Raw genomic sequence first — 19,711 nt, 5'->3', positions numbered from 1 at the left:
AGGAAAAAAAATCTGGATTCAAACCACTTCTGCTGTGGGTTTATTGTGAGTTGAACTTAGTTCAACTATGTGATGGGTTTTCATTTAAATAAACTATTTAATTGAGGTATCTGTTTCCTAAGAGTACCATATAATTTTGGAGGTTTGTTTTATAAGAACATTTTAATTTTAATTGTTCTTCTTAAATGCACCTACAAGTAGTATTAATGTTTAAAATGGGAAAATTCTGACAGAGAAAACAACCACACAACAGACATAGTGCTTAGTATGTTAGAGATGGAAACCTTTTATTTATATATTTTTTTAAAAAAATAAAAACTATTTAAAATCCTCCAGTTAGACAGCATATTATGAAAGCTTCCATGAAATGTTTTACTGTACTTTTTGATAAAGTATGCAAAGCATTAACACTAGCGTTTGATTTTTTTTTAAATGTTAACACCTAATACAGTTTCAATTTAAAGGATCACTTGCACACAAAAATAAACACATTTGGTATAAAAGGTTTATCACTTTAACACCATTTTAATTACTTGTGCCCTGAATGGCCCCCAAACATATAAAGACTAGTGGTACAGGGTTTTTTGTTTAATGTGTACAAGAGCCTGTTTTCATGTACCAGGTACTCTAGAGGACACTAGCCCAGTGTATACAAGAACCATTTTCTTCAGCCTGCTGAATTCAGTTTCAACAAGAAACAAAGCTATAAAGGCATCTGAAAAAATCCATTCTCTTAACATTCTGACTTTCTGCACCACTTATATACACAAACTTCCACATAACAGCTCTTGAGTACAGAACATGCAGCAGAATGCCAGCTGAATACAAAACCATTCAAAATCTCAATTTGCTGGAATTATCTGAAGACTGGATTATAGTAGACCGCCTACTGCTTAAAGAAAATGGTTTGCGAGTACAAATGCCTGCCTACATTTGCCACTGGAACAATCCATGGCTAACTGGAAAAAAGTATTTATAGCACAAGAGTAGTGCATAAATAATTTAGGTACAATATTAAAACACAGCTAGCAAAATTAAGAAGTCAACATTTTATGACAGCTATATCCATCCTCCTTTGACTGGCTGCAAAGAAGCATTCCCTCCCGCCCCATATCCCAAAAGTAGATATATTTTTTTAAACTGAAGTGAATAGGTTGTTTATTTATGCCTATTGCCTCTTCTCTTCATTGCAGCAGTACACTGCGGACAGTACCATTTCCCTTTTGGTGCTTCTGTCAATCCAACACAGCCATAATGGAACCACTCTATTGGGCACTGTAAGACAAGTGAACAGAAGATATATGGCATTCATATTACAAAACACTAAAATAGCCTCTAAGCAGTATAAATTTAGGCAGATACTTATAGCCACATTTTACTATATAAAAAGAAATAAAATTACTAGTTTTAATAACTTCCACATTTAAATGTAATATTATCTTTAATAATATTAGGAACAATGGAATAAGTATTAAATCAAAGCCTGAACTGCATGGAAAGCTTAATAGGCGTAACCTTATGTGTGATATAAGTAGTATAATTTTTTCTATAGAAATATTCTTGAAAAAAATATTGTGGTCCTTATCCAGAAAATTCAGTATGTGAAACAAGAGCAGGATCTACGCTACTGCTTTATAATGGTATTGAAGGGCATTGACAACTGTTGAGCCCCAGGAAACATTCCATATAGCATTTTCAAACAGCTTTCAAAGTGTTATATTCTGCTTGGTGTAGATCTGGTCAAGGCTTCCAAGACCTCACCTTCCAGCTGCAATACTTATTCACTCCAAAGCCAAACAAACAGCCCCTCAAAACAAATTTAAAGCAAATTTAAAGACCATAGGTTACATTCAGACTTAAGTATGCTTTGAGTAGATCCATTACAACCAATGTGACTTGAATTTATAATGACTCACATGTCCCATTAACTTTATGGATCTACTCTAAGCATGACTAAGTCTGGTTCTAACTCATTCAGCTACATTACGAGTCACTGGTAGAAAGTGTGAAACCTGGTGTATATGCACAAGCCTTTGCTGATATGTAGTATCTCTTTGGAACATCACTCAACATTCTGGTTTAAAATGGGGGTGGGGGGGAAGAACGGAATTTTCTGAAACATAGCTTTACCCCTATTTTTAAAAAGCTTTCTCATACTTACATCCTGGTTATCACAGCCCACCATTTCACCATAGGAAACCTGTGAAAGAACACAACACACACTATTAATACACACATTTTCTAGGACCAGGAAATATTTCACATCAAATATTTTATTATTAAAAATCCATAAATATGATACTATGTCAAACTGTTATATGTTGGAAATATATTCCTGTTATCCATTCATGTATATGTTCTAACAAGGCTCAGACCAGACAGGAGGCCCATCAGAGGAGGAAAAATAGATACTCCAGAGCTGTTTTGATTTTCTACTTTATTGATACTAAACACAGTAGCATCAATTTTAAATTTGTTTTAGTAGTCACTTCAGTAAAATGCCTTCAGGAAAATAAATGCTTCTTTTTTTAAAAAAAAAGTTATGAGGACATTATGGCTTAGTTGAGACAACACGTTAGTCAACGCAGTGTGGAAACTCCACTCAATGGTTGAGTTTTTAGGGGGTACTCCTCACACAACATGTTCTAATTCCACCATTGCGTGATGTGGGCTACTGTGGAGTTGACATTTGATTGACCCTCTACCCTCTCTCCTCTCCCGGTCCTCCCAATGGTATCCCATCAGCCATTGCTGCAAAAACACAATCCCAGCAGCTCTCCTAGAGGGGCCCTCGCTCCTTTCGCTGCTCTTGCCAGTGAACTCTGTAGCCAGTGGGAAGTCAATTCAATGCAACAGAAAACTTTACAGAGCCCGCCACACAAGGGTTGTGTAGGAACTCTCTTCTGCACAGCATGGATATTCTGTGCGGAGTGTTTTCCCAAAAAACTCAGTTGCATGGAATTTTCCAGCCAGACAACACATTTCTCAACGGTGGGGTAAAAACTCCACTGTGGAGTTCCAAAACCACCGTAGAGAAACGTGTTGTCTGAATTGAGCCTCTATCTCTCTACAAGAACAAGGTAAGAAACGCACAAGTTACTTTTTTCTTATTCTAGGTAAAATGTCTGCCTTTTATTTTAAATGCCTCAGATTTTGAGATAAAAATCTGAAGGAACCCAATCTGTAGATCTAGCTGCACACACTTGCTTTAGGTGAGATTAGCACAAATCTTATGTTCAGTAGGTATTTAGGCAAACAGTCCTTGTTGCAGTTTTGTTTGTTTCTCAACAGAGAATGCTTCTAAGACCAAAATGGTGAGTTGGATCATTTTTTTAAAGACTGGAATTGGCTATCAGAAATAAAATAAAAGAGATAATAAACATGCCTTGCTTTTTGGTAGATGAAAATCAGTAAGGGAGATCAGCATTAAAGTGCATAGTGCACAAAAAAGAATAGCAGTGTAATGAAGCAACAGTAATAATAAAACCAAAGTTTAATCAGTTGACTCTATCACCTGAATCAGTACTGCACCACTATCTCCCTAATGAAGTAATTCCAAAAGCATTAAAATGCCTCAAACTATGGTTAGATTTTAGATAATTTGTTTAAGGTTATGCAATTGGCAATATATTTTTTTGCTCGTGGTACCCTATCTCTAAAAATGTCCTGTTACCACACATTTGAACTTCTTCCTCACTCTGTCTTTTTAAACAAATGTTTAAAGACCTATCTGTTTATTCAGACCTGCCATCTGATTTCCCTCTTCATTTTATATCTTATTTCCTTTCCTCCTTCCTTGTCTCATTAGCTTGTTTGAAGCCTTCTGCTTTTAGCATTTCTACAGTACTGAGATTTTGTAAGCACTTAATAAATAATATTACTACTTTCAGAGCAAATGCTTAACATCATATTTGGCAAAATATACCTGATTACAAATGCAGTAACGTGGCTCATTTGGATCATAGGTCCAATCCACTTGGCTATTAGATTCTGATTCTGGTATTGCTGCTGTTTGTTGAGACAGTTCCTGTGCTAGAGCCGAGGATGAGGAACACGATGACAAAGAGGAAGACGAGGAGGATGAGGAGGACTGTTGACTTGAAGATTTGTTATTGCTTCTGAAAAATAAATACATCCAGGTTTTGCCCCTCTTACATTCCATAAAGCACCATGTACTGGGAACCTACAGATACACCACAATGAAATTTTAGTTAAGCTGTGGGACGATAAAGCATATCTGATGTAAACGTTTTTTTACTTACAGCCCTGAAAATCTGAATAATATGTGGATTTCCAAGATGGGCAGCTGTATGAGCAAATACATACTCCATTCCACCCTTCCCTCAAGTACACTAAGAAACAATGTTCCTGAAGAACAAGTTAGAATCCTTATATTAAAATTCTCATACTGTGTCTTCTATTAAAAAGTGAAGTGTAAAACTACCCAGCAAAGTTCTATATATTATATTATATTATATTATATTATATTATATTATATTATATTATACTATACTATATCCCATGATTAAAAGATTGTGTTAAAAGAAAGTTCTTTAAAGGCTGGCTTTTTACTGTCTCAACAGCAATACTGATTGTTTATATTTAGTTTAAGTTGACATTTCAGAACCACCATGGTGCCTCAATCAATTTCTTCACTGGTCTGGACTTTCTGACAACTGAAATTAGTATCTATCATTTTCTTGCAGATCCCTATTAAACTTCTATGGGGCTTTTAGGCTTTTTGTAAGTGCTATGAAGCAATTAATGGGTGGCAATGTTTAAGAAAAATCACATTCCCTTTAGAACACTTAGAAAAACTTTGTTTCAAAGAAATGAGAGCAAATTTTATTCTGTTGTAGCAATTCTAGCCACCCAACAGTCCTTTCACTTGACAAGGCTTTTTTTTTAAATGTAATTCTTCCACTTAATGCAGACATCATATGTTTAGTATTCAAGAACTAGAAGCCCTTTCAGGTTATTAAAAAGGAACCACCAAGTAAAGGAGTGACTAAATTCAGCTGATGGCAGAAGGAAAGCGAAGCAACTACTACTGTGTAATTATGTATATGTATACTTCTCTGCACTATCCTCAATAAGGACTCTATCTTAGTAGGTATTCCTTATAAACCAAATTGCTGTCTGCATAAATACCACGCACACACAAGTTTGACGATGTGTTGTTTTTCTTTTTTAAACTTATAGCTTGCCTCTTCCTAAGGGGTCTGGGCAAGTAGCAACAGGATAAGAACACAACATTCATTTTCTATTAAAAACTGCTTAACATGACTGACAATAAATGATTTCTCCTGATTCTTAACTGGTCCCAGCTGAAGAGAAGAAACTATTTTTATTAACCTACTTGCTTTTTCGACCACTCCGTGAATCTGTAGTTGATGAACTCAATGTCTGTGATAATGTAGATGCCAAAGCAGATGATGAATATCCAGCTGTGTCTCTGGATAATGAAAATTCTCTTCCAAGCTGGAAGTCATTGTTCTTAATGGCTTCATAACTTGCTTTTAGACTAGATGTTCTCCTTCCTTCCTTCATCTAAAAAAGAGGGGGGAAACCCACAGGGATATTAATATAAGGTTGATTCATCTAAATGAAAAACAGGGATATTAATATAGAATTAGATCCAGACTTTGTCATGCTAAGAGTAGACCCGCTGAAATCGATAGGCCAAGCTAGTTATGATTAATTTGAGTCCTGTTGATTTCAATACTAAGTATGATTAATTTTGGATCCAATTTATAGAGTTCTGCTTAGAAACATTGGACTGAAACCAGAATTTTGCTGGATCAAACTACAATGGAGGAAGTAGACTTCTCTACCTCCTCCTTCCAATGGCAGTTTCTCTGGCCCCTTGAAAATTATACACAGTCAGGAGACCTTGATAAATGGGGTGAGCTGTGATGTGGGGCGGGGGAAGGGTGGATCCCTCACAATTGAACGGGGATACTTTCTACAGGAAGAATCCTTTGTCTAGCAGAAAATCCCTTCATCTTGTGGAAAGCAGATTCTGGATCCAACCCATTTGAAATATGCCTTGATTGTATAGCATTATTTAAAGAATATACTAGTGTTCACAAAACCCTAGTAAAACTGTTACTTGATTTTTCATGCCCGAAGAAACATTGCATATTCCCACCTGTCACTTAAACCTCATTTCAATGGGACTTACTCTCAAATGAGTATGCACAAGATGGCACTTAAACCACCTTAAACACTAAGTTAATATTTTAGTAGAAAGGTTTTTTTAAAAAAAGAATGCCCAGTGTCTTTTTTCCTGTAAAATCTAGTGCCAGTAAATTTCAGCTTACAGAAATGACATCATTGAAAATCTAAACAATTTTAAACTATTACCAAACAATCTAAATTAAGTCAGAGTTGCTCCAAACTCAAACTGCTTGTGGCAGGTACTTAAAAACATATTTTGAATTCCTTACCTGTGCTGTGGCTTGCACTGCCTGAGCTGCTGCCATGGTAATAGCAGCTCCAGCTCCAGCTCCTGAAGATAATGAGCCCAGGTTATACGATGCCAATGGCTGAGAAGAATTTGCATTATATGCACTGTTGGATGAGGATGATGAATTACTGTTTCGACACCCTTGATGAACAAAGGGAACATATTTATATAGTCCAAAGTGAAAGCTAAAGTAGATGTAAATTTCAGAAGCTGAGAATCAGCTGTATTCGCCAGTGAAAATTTAGGCAGTGCTCTAATTAAGTTATAGAGTCATAGGATATAATGATGTACGCAAAGTCTTGACACTGCTCTTTTCATCAGATTTCCCCGTTTGCTCTTTCACTCCGGGGCTAAAGTGTAATAAAGACTCTGGAGAAAAGTGAGTCTTCACTTCACATATCAATAAATCATACAAAATGATTAAAAGAGCGGTGCTTTTGGTATTCAAATTGAGTACAGGGTAATCCTTTTAATGAAGATGATAACACTATAATACATAGTCTCAAAAGTGCATGCATGTCTTGGCAACCAAATTAATGGTAATAAAATAATTAACTAATTGTTTTCCAAAGTTCAACTTGATGCTAACAGTCCAAAATAAAATAAGTCAAAGATGTTGTGTAGAATTCTTTTGGCTCAATAAAAAAAATGTTCTTCTGTTTGATGTCACATCCAATTCGTTTGTGGGTCAATTCACTTGCACTTTCTAGAGTATGCATTTCAAAATAGTGTAATGATAAATATACTTCTTAGAAAGAAAATGAATGTCATTAAAAGCCTTAAAATATTTCTGAGCCAAATAAAAATTGTCATCTCCCATAATTAAAGAGACAATCTGGCCTATGACAACTGTCACTCTGAATATTAGTAACGTGGCTCCTCTCAAGGATATACAGATTGCCTGTCCTGCACAGTCTCCTAGCCATGTTCACCACTATTTCTGAGGAAGAGGAAGCAAGTCTGTGCAATCAAGAGCTGACTACATCTTACCACTTTCTTCTCCTGAGCCCAAAACAAATCCCCTTTGATAGATTTGAGGACAAAGGGGAGGAGGGATGAATTCACATATATATGCCCATTGCAGTGACTTGGAAAGCTGCCACAGATCTTCTGCCCAAGAAAGTTGCCCAAAACCAGCTCCAAGGATTTGAGAAGCATGGTGAGGTTGGAGAGGGAAGGTATAAAGAGGAGGAGGGATTCTTGACTTTGCCCTACCCTTTTCTCTGTCAGAGATCTATACTTGTAATTCAAAATAGGTATTCTCCAGAAAGCTGCCATAACACCAGCATTCCGGTTCTACTTACTCCATATACCATACCATACCATACTGAATTCAATCAACTCAGAGAGCTTCGGCTATGGGGCAGTATATAAATGTAATAAATAAATAAATAAATATAATATAATATAATATAAACCAACTTTGGGATGCAGCTGCCTTTAACTATAGGAACTGTATTTATGCTTTATGTTTATGCACCTGATCTGTTACACAACTTTTATCTATTAGTGTTATGATAAAGAACCCTTGAAAGGGGGGGGGGATAGCACATGCCTTTCTTCTAACTGCAAAGCAATTCCATTACTGTTTATGGAACATGAAAGAGAATAACCTCATTTTAATATGCATGCCTGAAACTTACATTTGAAATTGTAATTACCTGATGCATTTTCTTTAGAGGCATCTGACGTGAGAGTTGACAGAAGAGCTTCAGACTTAAACTTCTTTTCAGGGACATGATCTGCTGCTGCATGGTGAGATGAAGGATTATGCTTCCGTTCTATATGAAGAAACAAGCAAACAAAAATGGTCTAGTAATCAAAAAACGATATTTGATGGGTTTACACGCAAAAGGCATAACACTAAAAAACTAAGCGGACACAGTTTGGCCCCACCATAAAAACAAACAAAAAATCTCAGTCCAAGGACTTCATTCAAAAGACTGTGCCAACTTCTGGTGATGGTTATAGTTCTTAAGACAGGCATTTTTTAGAAGAATAATTCTATGAAATTATTTCTTACATTCATAAAAAATCTAAATCAAAGACTGAAATATTCAACTTACTTTCTACTGGAGTGTGTGAATGAGCATGATGATTATTCAGTGGTTGTGATGGTGTATCCAGTTCCAAAGAACCTGTTGATAAAACAGTTTTTATTTATTTTATTTATATATTACCCAATATCTGAAGCTCTCTGGGTGGTTTACAAAGATTAAAAAGTGATGGTTAAAATCCTAAGGACAGATATTTAGTTCTTAGAACAGATTAAGAGCAAAATACAGTTATGACCACTTAAAAACTGCTGTTTCGTTAGCCTTTACTATTTTTAGAGTAAACTTTATTTTATTTTCATCTGCAAAAGATAAGTCAGCAGAACTGGGGAAGATTTCTGGGAAGATTTCTGTTCTGTATCCTGGTTTATTTTGTTATCAAATTAAAACCAGTAATATCTTGAGTCCTGCAAAGAAACCCAACCAATATGAATATGTAGAGAAGAAACAGATACACATTCTGTATATGGGGCTTTCCAACCATGCTGGAAAGCCCCAAAGGAAGAAGTCCTGCAGAAGTTTTCTAGGGGACTTTCTGAGAAGCTCAAGCAGCTGGAGAGGCTGCAAGGACAGAATGGGGAAACTGGTAAAAGAAATAGCACAGCCATGAAAGGGCAGGTGTGTTTTGACACAGCGCTAATATCTACCTCCAACGTAGCTTTTGCTCTTGTTCATGCTACTTGTTTTGTTTTTAGAAGAAATAAATTCTCATGTCTGAGCCACAGTCTTATTAGTTATGGTTTATTGTGACAAAGAGAGACGAAACGGAGAAAACATGTTGTTGCAGTACTAACATAATGACCCAGTTTGGATGATAAAGTCCTGGCTGATATGCATGAGCTTTCTGCAAATCCATACAAGCCGTTTGCGTGAGCAGGAAAACAAACAAAATGACAACTTAGAAACTGCCCAGGTTTGCACAACCATTGGGGGTGGTGGTAAAAGAAGCCATTGCAGCTTCTCCCACAGCCCTGTGTGTGCTGCACAATGCACCAGTTCTTTTTCACAACCCCCCGCACTGCAGCGCGGATTGGAATGTTATCCGACGCGGCATGCAATGTGGCTTTGTACTCACCCTACAAACAACGATGTGTAGTAGGGGTTGTGGGGTGGGTATGAAGCTACCCCTGCTGTGCCACATTCGGACAATATGCCAACCCATGCTGCAGCACAGGTAATAATGTAAAGAACCGGCACATGTATGGCACATACTGAGATGCAGGGAGAAGTCACGTTGGCTTATTTTGCCCGTGGTTGTACAAACCCAACTATGGTTAATGGCTTCCAAATTCAGAAGCAATGGTTTAAGGTTGGCTTCCTAATCTTGACTTGTTTTGGCAGGAAATTGTCTCCCATCATCATATTGCGCATGTCCCAGTGGGTTCCTTGACAAAATCACTCTGGACTGACATTGATCACGACATCAACACTGAAGTGGGGACAGTGGGTGGGTTGTGTGAATGCACAGACAACCACTTGAAGAACTACCCTGTTTCCCCGAAAATAAGACAGTGTCTCATATTAATTTTTGCTCCCAAAGATGCGCTAGGTCTTATTTTCAGGGGATGTCTTATTTTTCCATGAAGAAGAATACGGTACACATTTATTGTTGAACAAAAAAAAAAGGTCTTATTTTCGGGGGGATGCCTTATATTACAGCGAGAGGCAAAACTGGAAGTAGGTCTTATTTTCGGGGGATGTCTTACTTTCGGGGAAACAGGGTATAGTTACAGGTAAGCAACCTTCAATTTTTCTTTGTGGTGTCTGTGCATTACATATAAGAACAACTAACAAGCTGACTTACCAGAGGTGAGTAGGTATGTCATTATAGGGCTGATGATAGAACTGCTTGTCAAAAAACACATGATCGAGCTCAAACATCAAGTTTATAATGCTTCAGAAAAGTTAAGGGTTTACATCTTGTACAAGTCTAGTAATGGTACAGCCTTCCCAAAGGCTGCAGATGCTGCCATTACTCTCATCGAGTGTGCCTGAACTGAGAAACCTCATATGCCAACTGTATGGTTTTTGCACTACCTACGAAGCCAGTCATTGAGACAATACTGGGAGGCCCTTCTTGGGCCCTCCATAGGACACAAAGCGACGTTGCGTCTTTTGAAACAATTCAGTCCTGGATCTGTAGAACACTAAGGCCCTACATAAATCCAAAGCATGCATCCTTTTTTCCAAATCCAACTTAGAAGATGGGAAAAAGCTGGTAACATAATAGATTGGTGAAATGAAATTTTGATACCACTTTAGGAAGAAACACAACATTCTGGCCTAAGGGCAACCTTGTCCTTGTGGAAGATGAGATATGGAGAGTCAATACATAAAGCACAAAGTTCACCAACTCTCCTTGAGGACATGATTGCCACCAGGCTAAGAGAGCAAACGGAGGTCAATTGTATTCAGTGGCTCTAATAGTTTTGATGTCACACTTTGAAGTACTAGAGAGACTCCACTGTGGGACCAGAGGCTGTACAGGTGCGGCAAGATTTCTCAGGCCACAGCAGAGAAATTTTGAATCGGCCCTCAGACAGTCTAAATTGCCACTAAATATACTCATATAGATGAGTATTTCACTCCTTTCCCAAACTGGTGAAGAAAATGAAGGATATCAGTGGTCAGTTACTTCCCAGTAACTGACCACAGCAAATCTTGCAAACACTGTCCATTTTTTAGAATAAGAGCAGCTGATAGTCGGCTTCCTTGCCTCATCCAACACTAGTTGTATTTCTGTTGGACTCAACGCTTGACTGGTTGGTACCAAATCCTCCACATTGTCAAACTCAGCATTGGTAGATTGGGGTGTCTGATTTACCCTGGTCGCAAGATATGAGATCCAGAACCAATGAGAAACGTAGAATCAGAAGGAGTAACCTTAACCTCTGATGTTGTTTCTGGAAGTCTGTGGCCTCCAATGCCCTTTTCGATAGCACCACCTTGAATCTGCCAGATCTGTTCCTTCAGACTTGCTTCAAAAAGGACTGGCAATGTGGGCAGGTTTCAGTGACATGGGACTTCATAGACATAGGAAACAGAGGGAGAGACTAATTGACGGGGACAATTTATTGCCACATCTGACGCCTTTTCTGAAGGGGGCCTTTGGGGCCACATGCCCATGATGGCCACTTGCCAGCAAACAATGAACACAGAGTGGAAAAACAAACTAAGAATAACAAAGAAAGACTTCAGTGCCAACTAAACTCGCAAGCTTACAGACAAAGTTCCTAATGAGTTGATTAGTAAGGTGGAGGAGATTGGTGGGAACCCACTGGAATATGCACAATAGAATGGTGGGAGAAGGTTCCTGCCAAAACTTTCCTCAGCTATAGATGTTTACCGAATCGAGGCTCCACATAGGCCCAGAGCCCATATGTGTGGTGCAGTGAGGCCACGAAGAAGGAACTATGATTATGGCTTCCTGAATTGTTTGGTTGCTCGAAAGAAACAATGAAGCAGGAGCAAAGGGCTTGTGCATGTCCCCCCTTATAAACCCAAAATCTGATTGTCTGAACGTGGCCAATCCAAGATTATGCACTGGCAAAATTCTAAAAGACCATAACACATACTTACGCCTTTCCAATATTTCTGTAATACCAGCATTATCCGCTTCGAGCTCCATTTTAAATTTAGCTAACTCCTGGTCCAACTTTCTTAAGTGACGGTCTACCTAATTTAAGAACAGATTTTCAAAATGTCAAACTACTTTCCAGCCACCTTTATATCTTCAGAGAATAAAAAAGTTGTGAATAAGTTGACACATTTTTATATATATCATCAACAAGAAACTGCATAATAGAATTGCTTAGCATAAAAACCACTACATACACACACTTACTAGAGGTAAGCCTCATTGATTTCAATGGGGATTAATTCTGAGTAAACATAAATAGGATTGCTTTGCATGATCTTAATCCTATGGACTCTTACTTAGAAGTAAGCCAACTTAATTTTCTGAACCTTGTACCAACGATTATGGCAGAATTCTGGAGAGGCTGTCCATATTGGGGACTACTGCTTTCCAGTGGTTCTGGTCAGACCTAGATAACTTGACTGCAGAAGGTGGTGCTGAGGTATTTCTTAGTGCCTCTGGCAGGGGTTTTATTTTATCCTCCCATACTTTTCTAAATCTATGTGAAATTGCTAAGTGAAGTCATCTAGACATTTTGAATGAAGTATCACCAATCTGTAGAAAACATTCAATTCTACTTGTTTCTACAAGTGAGGCAATAGGAGTAATAAATCAGTGCCTAAAAGAAGTCATCGACTGGATGAGAATTCACAACCTGAATCCAGACATGGCAGGGGCACTCTTAAGGGGTTTGTTTATCTGCCCAAGTAATGTTCAAACTATTCTACAGGGGATTGCGCTCATCTTAAAGCAGGGCTAGGGAGTACAATTTCATAAGCTCCAGCCAGCATAGCCAATAGTCAGGGATTTGGAGAGCTGTAGTCCAAAACATCAAGAGGGTTACTTATCCCAGACCTAACTTATCAGGCTCATAGGAAGTAGTGCTCACTAATCCAGCACTGTTATTGTAGCTTGTGTACAAGCCTAAACTGTTAAACAGTGCTCTGTGGCTTCAAGCTTAGGCTGTTACACCAGCTACAAGTCTTCAGTTACCCATGCCCAGGTCATCTCCCTTTTGGACTACTGCAACACGTTGTATTATTTTCCTCAGTCCCTTTAATCTGTTTTAACTTTTAAGAGCTATTTTTAATTTCTGTACCTGTTTTTATGTTGTATTTATATTATTACTGCTATTAAATTTGTTTTATTTCTTGTTATGAGCTGCCCCAAAAATTATATTATAGGACAGCCTATAAATAAATAAAATAAAATGAGCCTTACAACTGTGTAAACATTTTAAAGATTTAAGCAATCATATACAAGCCATGTACATCTCATGGGCCTAGTCCTATTAATAAGATTTTTTAAAAGAAATTAAGATTATTATTTTTTTTGGTGGAAATTAAGAATTGTTTTAAAAAATACAAAATTATGAACACTGTTATGTTTTCCAGAAACTTTTAATATATGATGTACCCAAATGGCTACAATGGATGGCTGTGACTAGAAAACTACAACTAGTTCTGTGTCCAACAAGGTTGAATTAGTTCCACATATAGCTGTCCCCCTTGCCAGGACAAGCTTGTTTTGAAGTTGAGGGGCTTTCAAAAGAAATATGTGAGATGGAATGCATAGGAGATTGCTTTTAAAGTTTTAAGAAACCCAGAAATCCCACTGGGTGCTCCCAAAGCTTTGTGTTTATTTATCTAAAGTGAACCTTAGTTTACAATATTAAGACGATAATGGATTAGAATACTAAACTGGTTTTGTATTTAAGAATTTTGGTTGTTTATAACAGTCTCTTTAAAAGATTATAAATATATATACAAACGAGTTAGCCGAAGGTCAAAAAGGAAGCCATAATAAATGCATTATTACATATTTACAAGTAAAAGGCGAAAGATTTATACGAGAAACTAGAGTATAAACCTTTCTCATATATACACACACACACACACACATATATATGTGTGTGTGTGTTTCTTTGTTTTCCTTTTCACGATTTATTTTTTGTTTTGTTAATATTCACAATAAAAAAGACACACACACAAAAATATTTACAAGAATGTGATAAGAAATGTTAAGAATGACGAGTGTTAAGTTTTAAAAATACAGATTAATTGAAGTCCAGTAGCTAAATCAGTTCTAAGTTCTGTATTTTACTTACTAAATCATATATTTGATTGGCCAACTGCACTTTTTCATCTGCATCTTCTAGAGCTTTATAGTAATCCTGTATGGGGGGAAATAATAAAAGTTTAATCATTTTTAGTTATTATTACAAATTAATAATAATTTGTAACTTTTGTAAATTTCCCAGAGAGCTTTGGCTATAGGGCGGTATATAAATGTAATAAATAATAATAATAATAATAGCAGCAAACTAAAGTTAGGGTGATGTTACCTGATGATCAGAGAGCTTCGGCTATGGGGTGGTATGTACCGTATTTTCCGGTGTATAAGACGACTGGGCGTATAAGACGACCCCCAACTTTTGAGAAGATCTTCCTGGGTTAAAACGTCATCTTATACTGGGCATATAAGACGACCCTCAACTTTTGAGAAGATTTTCCTGGGTTAAAAAGTAGTCTTATACGCCAGAAAATACAGTAAATGTAATAAATAAATGTAATAAATAAACTACATTAAAATAGAGCTTCCTTGAAGATTGAATAATTGGAATGATTGTTGGTCTGCACGTTTAGGCATTCTGACGTTAAAATATGAAGCTCACCTAAACCCCAGAAACTGTTTCCAAAGGCATGATTCACGCTCTGGTAATCCATTAAAATCTATCTTCATATCAATTGCTTTTGGTGGCCTTGTGAGCTTGTTCTACTATTATTCCAAGTTTACAGTACAAGCAAAGCAATCCTAAACTAGGGATAGGGAAACTCATTTCACCCTGAGGGCCAAATTCAATTTTGGAGAAGATCTTGGGAACTCTAGCAAGTAGCCCAATACATCTGACTCATCCTAGAAGCCGGAAGAACTGGAGACAGAGGAAGACAAGTGTACAGCATCTGTTCCTGTTTGTAAGGAAATTTAATCAAATTCCTAAATTTCTCCTGTCTGTGGGATGCAGTTTAGAAAAAGCTGATCTGAAGGAAAAGCTGCTGAGATTTTATTTAGTTGGGAAAGACTCTCTCACCTATTAGGCATGATAAGCAACCATATTTAGTTTAATAACCTTTAAGTAATCTCAACCAATTATTTGAAGAGTGATATCTTATTTGCTTTTGTAAATGATTTCCATTAATGAACAACTTATTTTTTGTTCATTTTGAAAGGTCATCTCTAGCAGTGGTGTCAGTCTTATGCCTGCACCATAGGAAGCAGGCTACTGAGTTTCTTTTAGGTAGAGAAGGTTAATTCTAGTAGCAGCACCTAAAAGGTTTTATAGCTAAGGCCGCATTCCCTAGTGGTGACATCTAATCGAGACCTTTATTGAAAACTGTGGCAGTGAGTTCCATAGACCCAAGCCTCAAAGTTAATTTTTAAAAAAGGAACACAGGTTGGACAATAAAAAATCACAAATTGCCTTTTCACTTTTAACAGAAAGGAGCTATAGTCTTCTATGAATTTGTGGCTCCCACTTTACAATACTTACATGAGTAGACTATGTGAAAAGTTTTTCATCAAGTCTATTGTCAGGAGTAGCATCAGAACCAATTCAAAGTCTAGTTTGGAAGTTTAGTTTATTTTGATCAGTTTGCCTTATTCTTACCTTTTTAATAGAAGTCATTTGTTCTTCTCTCCATTCCTGTTTGTTTTTCTTTGCATTCATAAAAAATTCATTTACTCTTTGCTCCAATTGATCCATTGCATCTTAAACATACAGAACATTAGAGGACATTCATTTATCTTCTATAAATATGTAATGAATTGTAATAGGAAAATAGAAATAGGTAAATATACTTTTGGCTACATTATTCAGAAAATTAACACCCAGTAGTGGTCATGAAATGTAATTTGGCTTTTCTATTAATCTCATTTTAAGATGTTGAGGTGTGTACAGCAGAATTCTAAAAATGTTTCTCAGCAGTAAGTCTCAATGAGTTCAGCAAGACTTATCCTCAAATAAACAGGTAGCTAAGTGGGAGATGAGTTCCACCACAAAGAATAAGGTTTACTTTTGAACGTTTTAGGGAAGATGGGCCTGACCCTGAAACCTGCAGCAAACAGATCAACTCCAGCGTAGGATTAACTGCTGATTTTTTTGCATCAAGCAAGGAGAAAAAATTAACCCAACAAGGTAAAGGCTGCGATCCTATGTACATTTACGTAGGAATGCACCCCACAGAATTAAATGGAACTTACTTCTGATTAACATGCAAACAATTGTGCTGAACAGCTCCATTGTATGCAAACTTAACTGGGAGCAAGCCTCACTGAGAACTGTGGGACAATATGCACTGGAACAGCTGCATCTTTCATCAAGTTGAAGCAAATTTAATTCAAAATTGAGTGTCAAGTGCAGCACAATCAAAAGTTTCAGAGAATTCTCAAGGAAAAGTAACATTACAGCACAGGAAGAAATAAAAGCAAATGTTTAAAACAGTTTTCTCCGTCAAAACTACTATAGAGCAAGCAGTTTGTGAATTAAAGTATAAATATTTAACAAAGAACATACAAACACTAACACTAAGAGATTTTTCTTGGTTGTTTTACTTGCTAAGGTAGAAAATAAAATTCCTTAATAGCAAATGTTTGAGTTTATGTTAAGAAAATATCACTGACACCCAAAGCCATATCAACTGCCTGTAAAAAAGGGCTTCTAGGGTTATATCAGTATGATCCATCAATGAAGGTGCTGTCAAGGAATTGTTTCAAAACAAAACTACTTTCAAAGTTTTCTCAAGAAGACTGTTTACACATAGGCACCTGAACCCAGAGATATTACTTGGAAAAAGTCCCTCAGAAATGAAGAGAACATACTTCCAAGTAATGCCCTTAGAATAAAGCTGTACATTCATTATGTCCACAAGAGAGAAACACAAGAGCTGAGAAGAATGTAAGCAAGACTACTGGTATTTTATGGCTCAATGCATTTTGAATTCTGTGGAGAAATTGGAACAGTGCACACCTATTATACTGGATTAACTTAGTTCACACTAGCATCTGGGTATCAGATCCATGCCACCTTAAAGAAAATGTGAAACTGACAAGAATATCAATTCTATGCATGTGTACTCAGCAATAAGTTCTTTTGCATTTGATAGGCTTACTCCCAAATAAATGTGCACAGGACAGCAGCCTCAAAAATACAAAACTATGATTGGTTATTCAGCAGTAAGTCCCATTATATGCAAACGTATTTACTATCAGGTAAACAGGTTGCAGCCTTAATGTCTATAACTGTAAACAGAATAGAAAAACTTTTCAATTTTTGTCTTTTCGCTCAACACTGAATTTTAGCCTTGCTAGATTTTTTTCTGGCCTGGTGGATATGTTTGTTTTTTTAATTGTTTTCCTATATGAAATTTATGCCACATGGTCGGTATAGAGAAATTATTTACCTAGAAGAAATTATTTGCTCATGGCAAATAATTAAGTACTCTTTCATTTAGTTAACACATCAGAATAGCTAATGAGACAGCCACTTAGAAGGTCACATACATGTTCTGCTTTCCCCCAAAATGGAGGGCAGACCTTTTTTTCAGGTGAAAAATGTTTGTAGTGGTTACGGAGCATCCATAGGGTCAAAATTAGGTCTTGGCACTCCATAGCCTCTATGGACACTTTGTTTTTTAATGAAGGGGGAGCTGCACAGGGGGCAAAAACGGTCCCAGTATCAGCAACTCCTACATTAAAAAAATAATGACTCCATATTTCGTTTTGCAAAAATGGAAATATCTGTGCATGTAAGTATGGCTGTGTGTGTGTCCAGAAAACAAAGAATATGAAACTACCTACCTGACTGGCTAGTGCAAAAGAGAGCACTCTTCACTTTTAATATAACGTATATTTATTTGTGGCATTACAGCATAACTATCTATGAAAAAAAATCTTGCTTTGCTTTCTTCTCTTTATAATAAAGCATGTGTCATATGGCTTTCCTAAGTCTTGTATTTGGATATATAATGCTTAGGTGGCTCTAATGAATTGCATTTCGTGACATATAGTCCAAAGGACTTAAAGACTATTCTGCAAAAGGGTTAATTAATAAAACTTATATAAATCCTGTCATGAAAGGTGGGACGAACCCCTCCCTTCCCACCATGTTGTAACGCTTTAGTGTTTAGTCAAACTCCCTGTAACTGAACAAGTTTTCTTGAAAGCCCCACTGAGTTCAAAAGATCTTATTTCCTGCTTAATTTCCATAGGACTCAACCCCAGGCACGTTTACTCAGAAGTCCAACGGGGCTCGCTCAGCAAGGGGACACAGCAGCGGAGCCCAAGAGCGCGACCGGGACTTGCTTTCCGCCTGGGGCCGGCGCGACGCTGCCTACGCCGCTCGCGCAGGCGAACTTTCCTTTCCCTTCCCTTCCCTTGGCTCGTGGGGCTGCGCGTGAGGCCGCGCCAGGGAGGCGGTCTGTGGGCGGGGCTGACTCACGTACTTTGCACCTGCAGGTCCATCTCGCGCATCTCGGTGAACCTGTCGCGGAGATCCATGGGAAGTTGTTCGATCACTGCAGGGAGGGGGGAGAAGGAGCGAGTCAGTCAGACGCGGCCGCCGACATGGAAGGGGGGGGAGGGAGGAGGAGGAAGAGGAGGTGGGCGGAGCCTCCGCTACGCTCTCCGCTCCCCCCTCCCCCCTCCCCTCGGGCCTGGTGCCCCCCCTCCCCGCCGCCGCCGCCGCGCTCCCCACTAGACTCACTCTCGAGGTAGTCCTCCAGGTACAGCATGGCGGCGATGGCGGCGAACCCCGCGCTCAGGGGGCTCCGTTGTTTCTACGACGGGCGAGAAGGGGGGTTTGGGTGGGGTGAAGGGGGAAAAAAAACACCGCCTCGTCCCTTCCAATATGGCGCCGGCGCCGCCGACAACACCAGCCGCTCGACTCAGCGAAAACAACATTGGCGGCTGACGGCGCTCGCTTCGGCCGCGACGCGATTGGCTCCCCGAGCATCTGACGTAGGCTTGCGGCTCGCGCCGTCCCGTTGCTTTCTGGGAAAAGTAGTTCCGTGGCCGAAGGGAGGGAACACGCACGGACTACATATCCCGATAAGCGTCGGTGTCGACGTAGTATTAGCAGTTGGATGCTCTTAACGGCGCGGGGAAGTCGGAATTGTCCCATGGTGGGTTGTGGTTGGGCCGCTGCCTAGCGGGAGCTCTCCAGTTGTGAGGCGGCTATGAGTACTATATGGAAGTAAGCATGCATGGTGTTGCTCAGTTAGCTTTCGTAGCTTACTTGGAAGTAAGCATGTGTCGCTGAGTTCAGTGGGGCTTACTCCCAGCTATCAGTTTTAATTTTTTGTCAACCAGGGAGCCATTGCGTCAAAAATCTGGCCAGCGGTGCAGTAACTTCGACGATTGTATCACTGAAAAGAGCGCAAGTGATTAAAAAGCAACCCCAATTAAATATTAAAATAATGCGACTGACAGCAGGATCATGTGTGCAAGTTGACTTAGAAGTGAGTCCCACTGTGTTCAGTGAGGCACATTGCTAAG

At 38.4% G+C, this 19,711-nt stretch overlaps 1 protein-coding gene across 2 annotated transcripts; it reads right to left on the bottom strand.

Annotated features, from left to right (window-relative positions):
- Positions 1-262: 262 nt before the first annotated feature.
- On the bottom strand, positions 263-19,103 carry ING3 (inhibitor of growth family member 3). Of its 2 annotated transcripts, none has more exons than XM_063134060.1 (12): positions 18,921-19,103; positions 18,661-18,732; positions 15,828-15,928; positions 14,268-14,333; positions 12,103-12,199; positions 8,536-8,607; positions 8,131-8,250; positions 6,450-6,511; positions 5,360-5,550; positions 3,926-4,118; positions 2,162-2,200; positions 263-1,275 (listed from the first exon to the last, which is right to left on the bottom strand). In XM_063134060.1, exons 1-12 carry the CDS (start codon positions 18,946-18,948, stop codon positions 1,159-1,161), a joined length of 1,158 nt encoding a protein of 385 aa, XP_062990130.1. In that variant the 5' UTR covers positions 18,949-19,103; the 3' UTR covers positions 263-1,158. The 2 variants fall into 2 exon arrangements, with proteins under 2 accessions (XP_062990130.1, XP_062990129.1); XM_063134059.1 differs by having other exon boundaries at positions 6,450-6,610; positions 18,921-19,102.
- Between the last annotated feature and the right edge of the window lie 608 nt (positions 19,104-19,711).

The sequence above is a fragment of the Elgaria multicarinata genome, chromosome 9 (genome assembly GCF_023053635.1).
Source record: "Elgaria multicarinata webbii isolate HBS135686 ecotype San Diego chromosome 9, rElgMul1.1.pri, whole genome shotgun sequence".
NCBI classification, from domain to species: Eukaryota; Metazoa; Chordata; class Lepidosauria; order Squamata; family Anguidae; genus Elgaria; species Elgaria multicarinata.
Note: the sequence above shows the minus strand (reverse complement) of the source record. Positions and strands in the feature narration are given on the sequence as shown.

Excerpts from the sequence above, each read along its gene's own strand:
- ING3 (XM_063134059.1), bottom strand. The coding sequence starts at position 18,948 with ATGCTGTACCTGGAGGACTACCTCGAGA. Across the intron at positions 14,334-15,827 it reads AAATGACTTCTATTAAAAAG|GATTACTATAAAGCTCTAGA; the intron begins GTAAGAATAAGG and ends CCCCCCATACAG. Across the intron at positions 8,251-8,535 it reads TTCACACACTCCAGTAGAAA|AACGGAAGCATAATCCTTCA; the intron begins GTAAGTTGAATA and ends TTCTTCATATAG.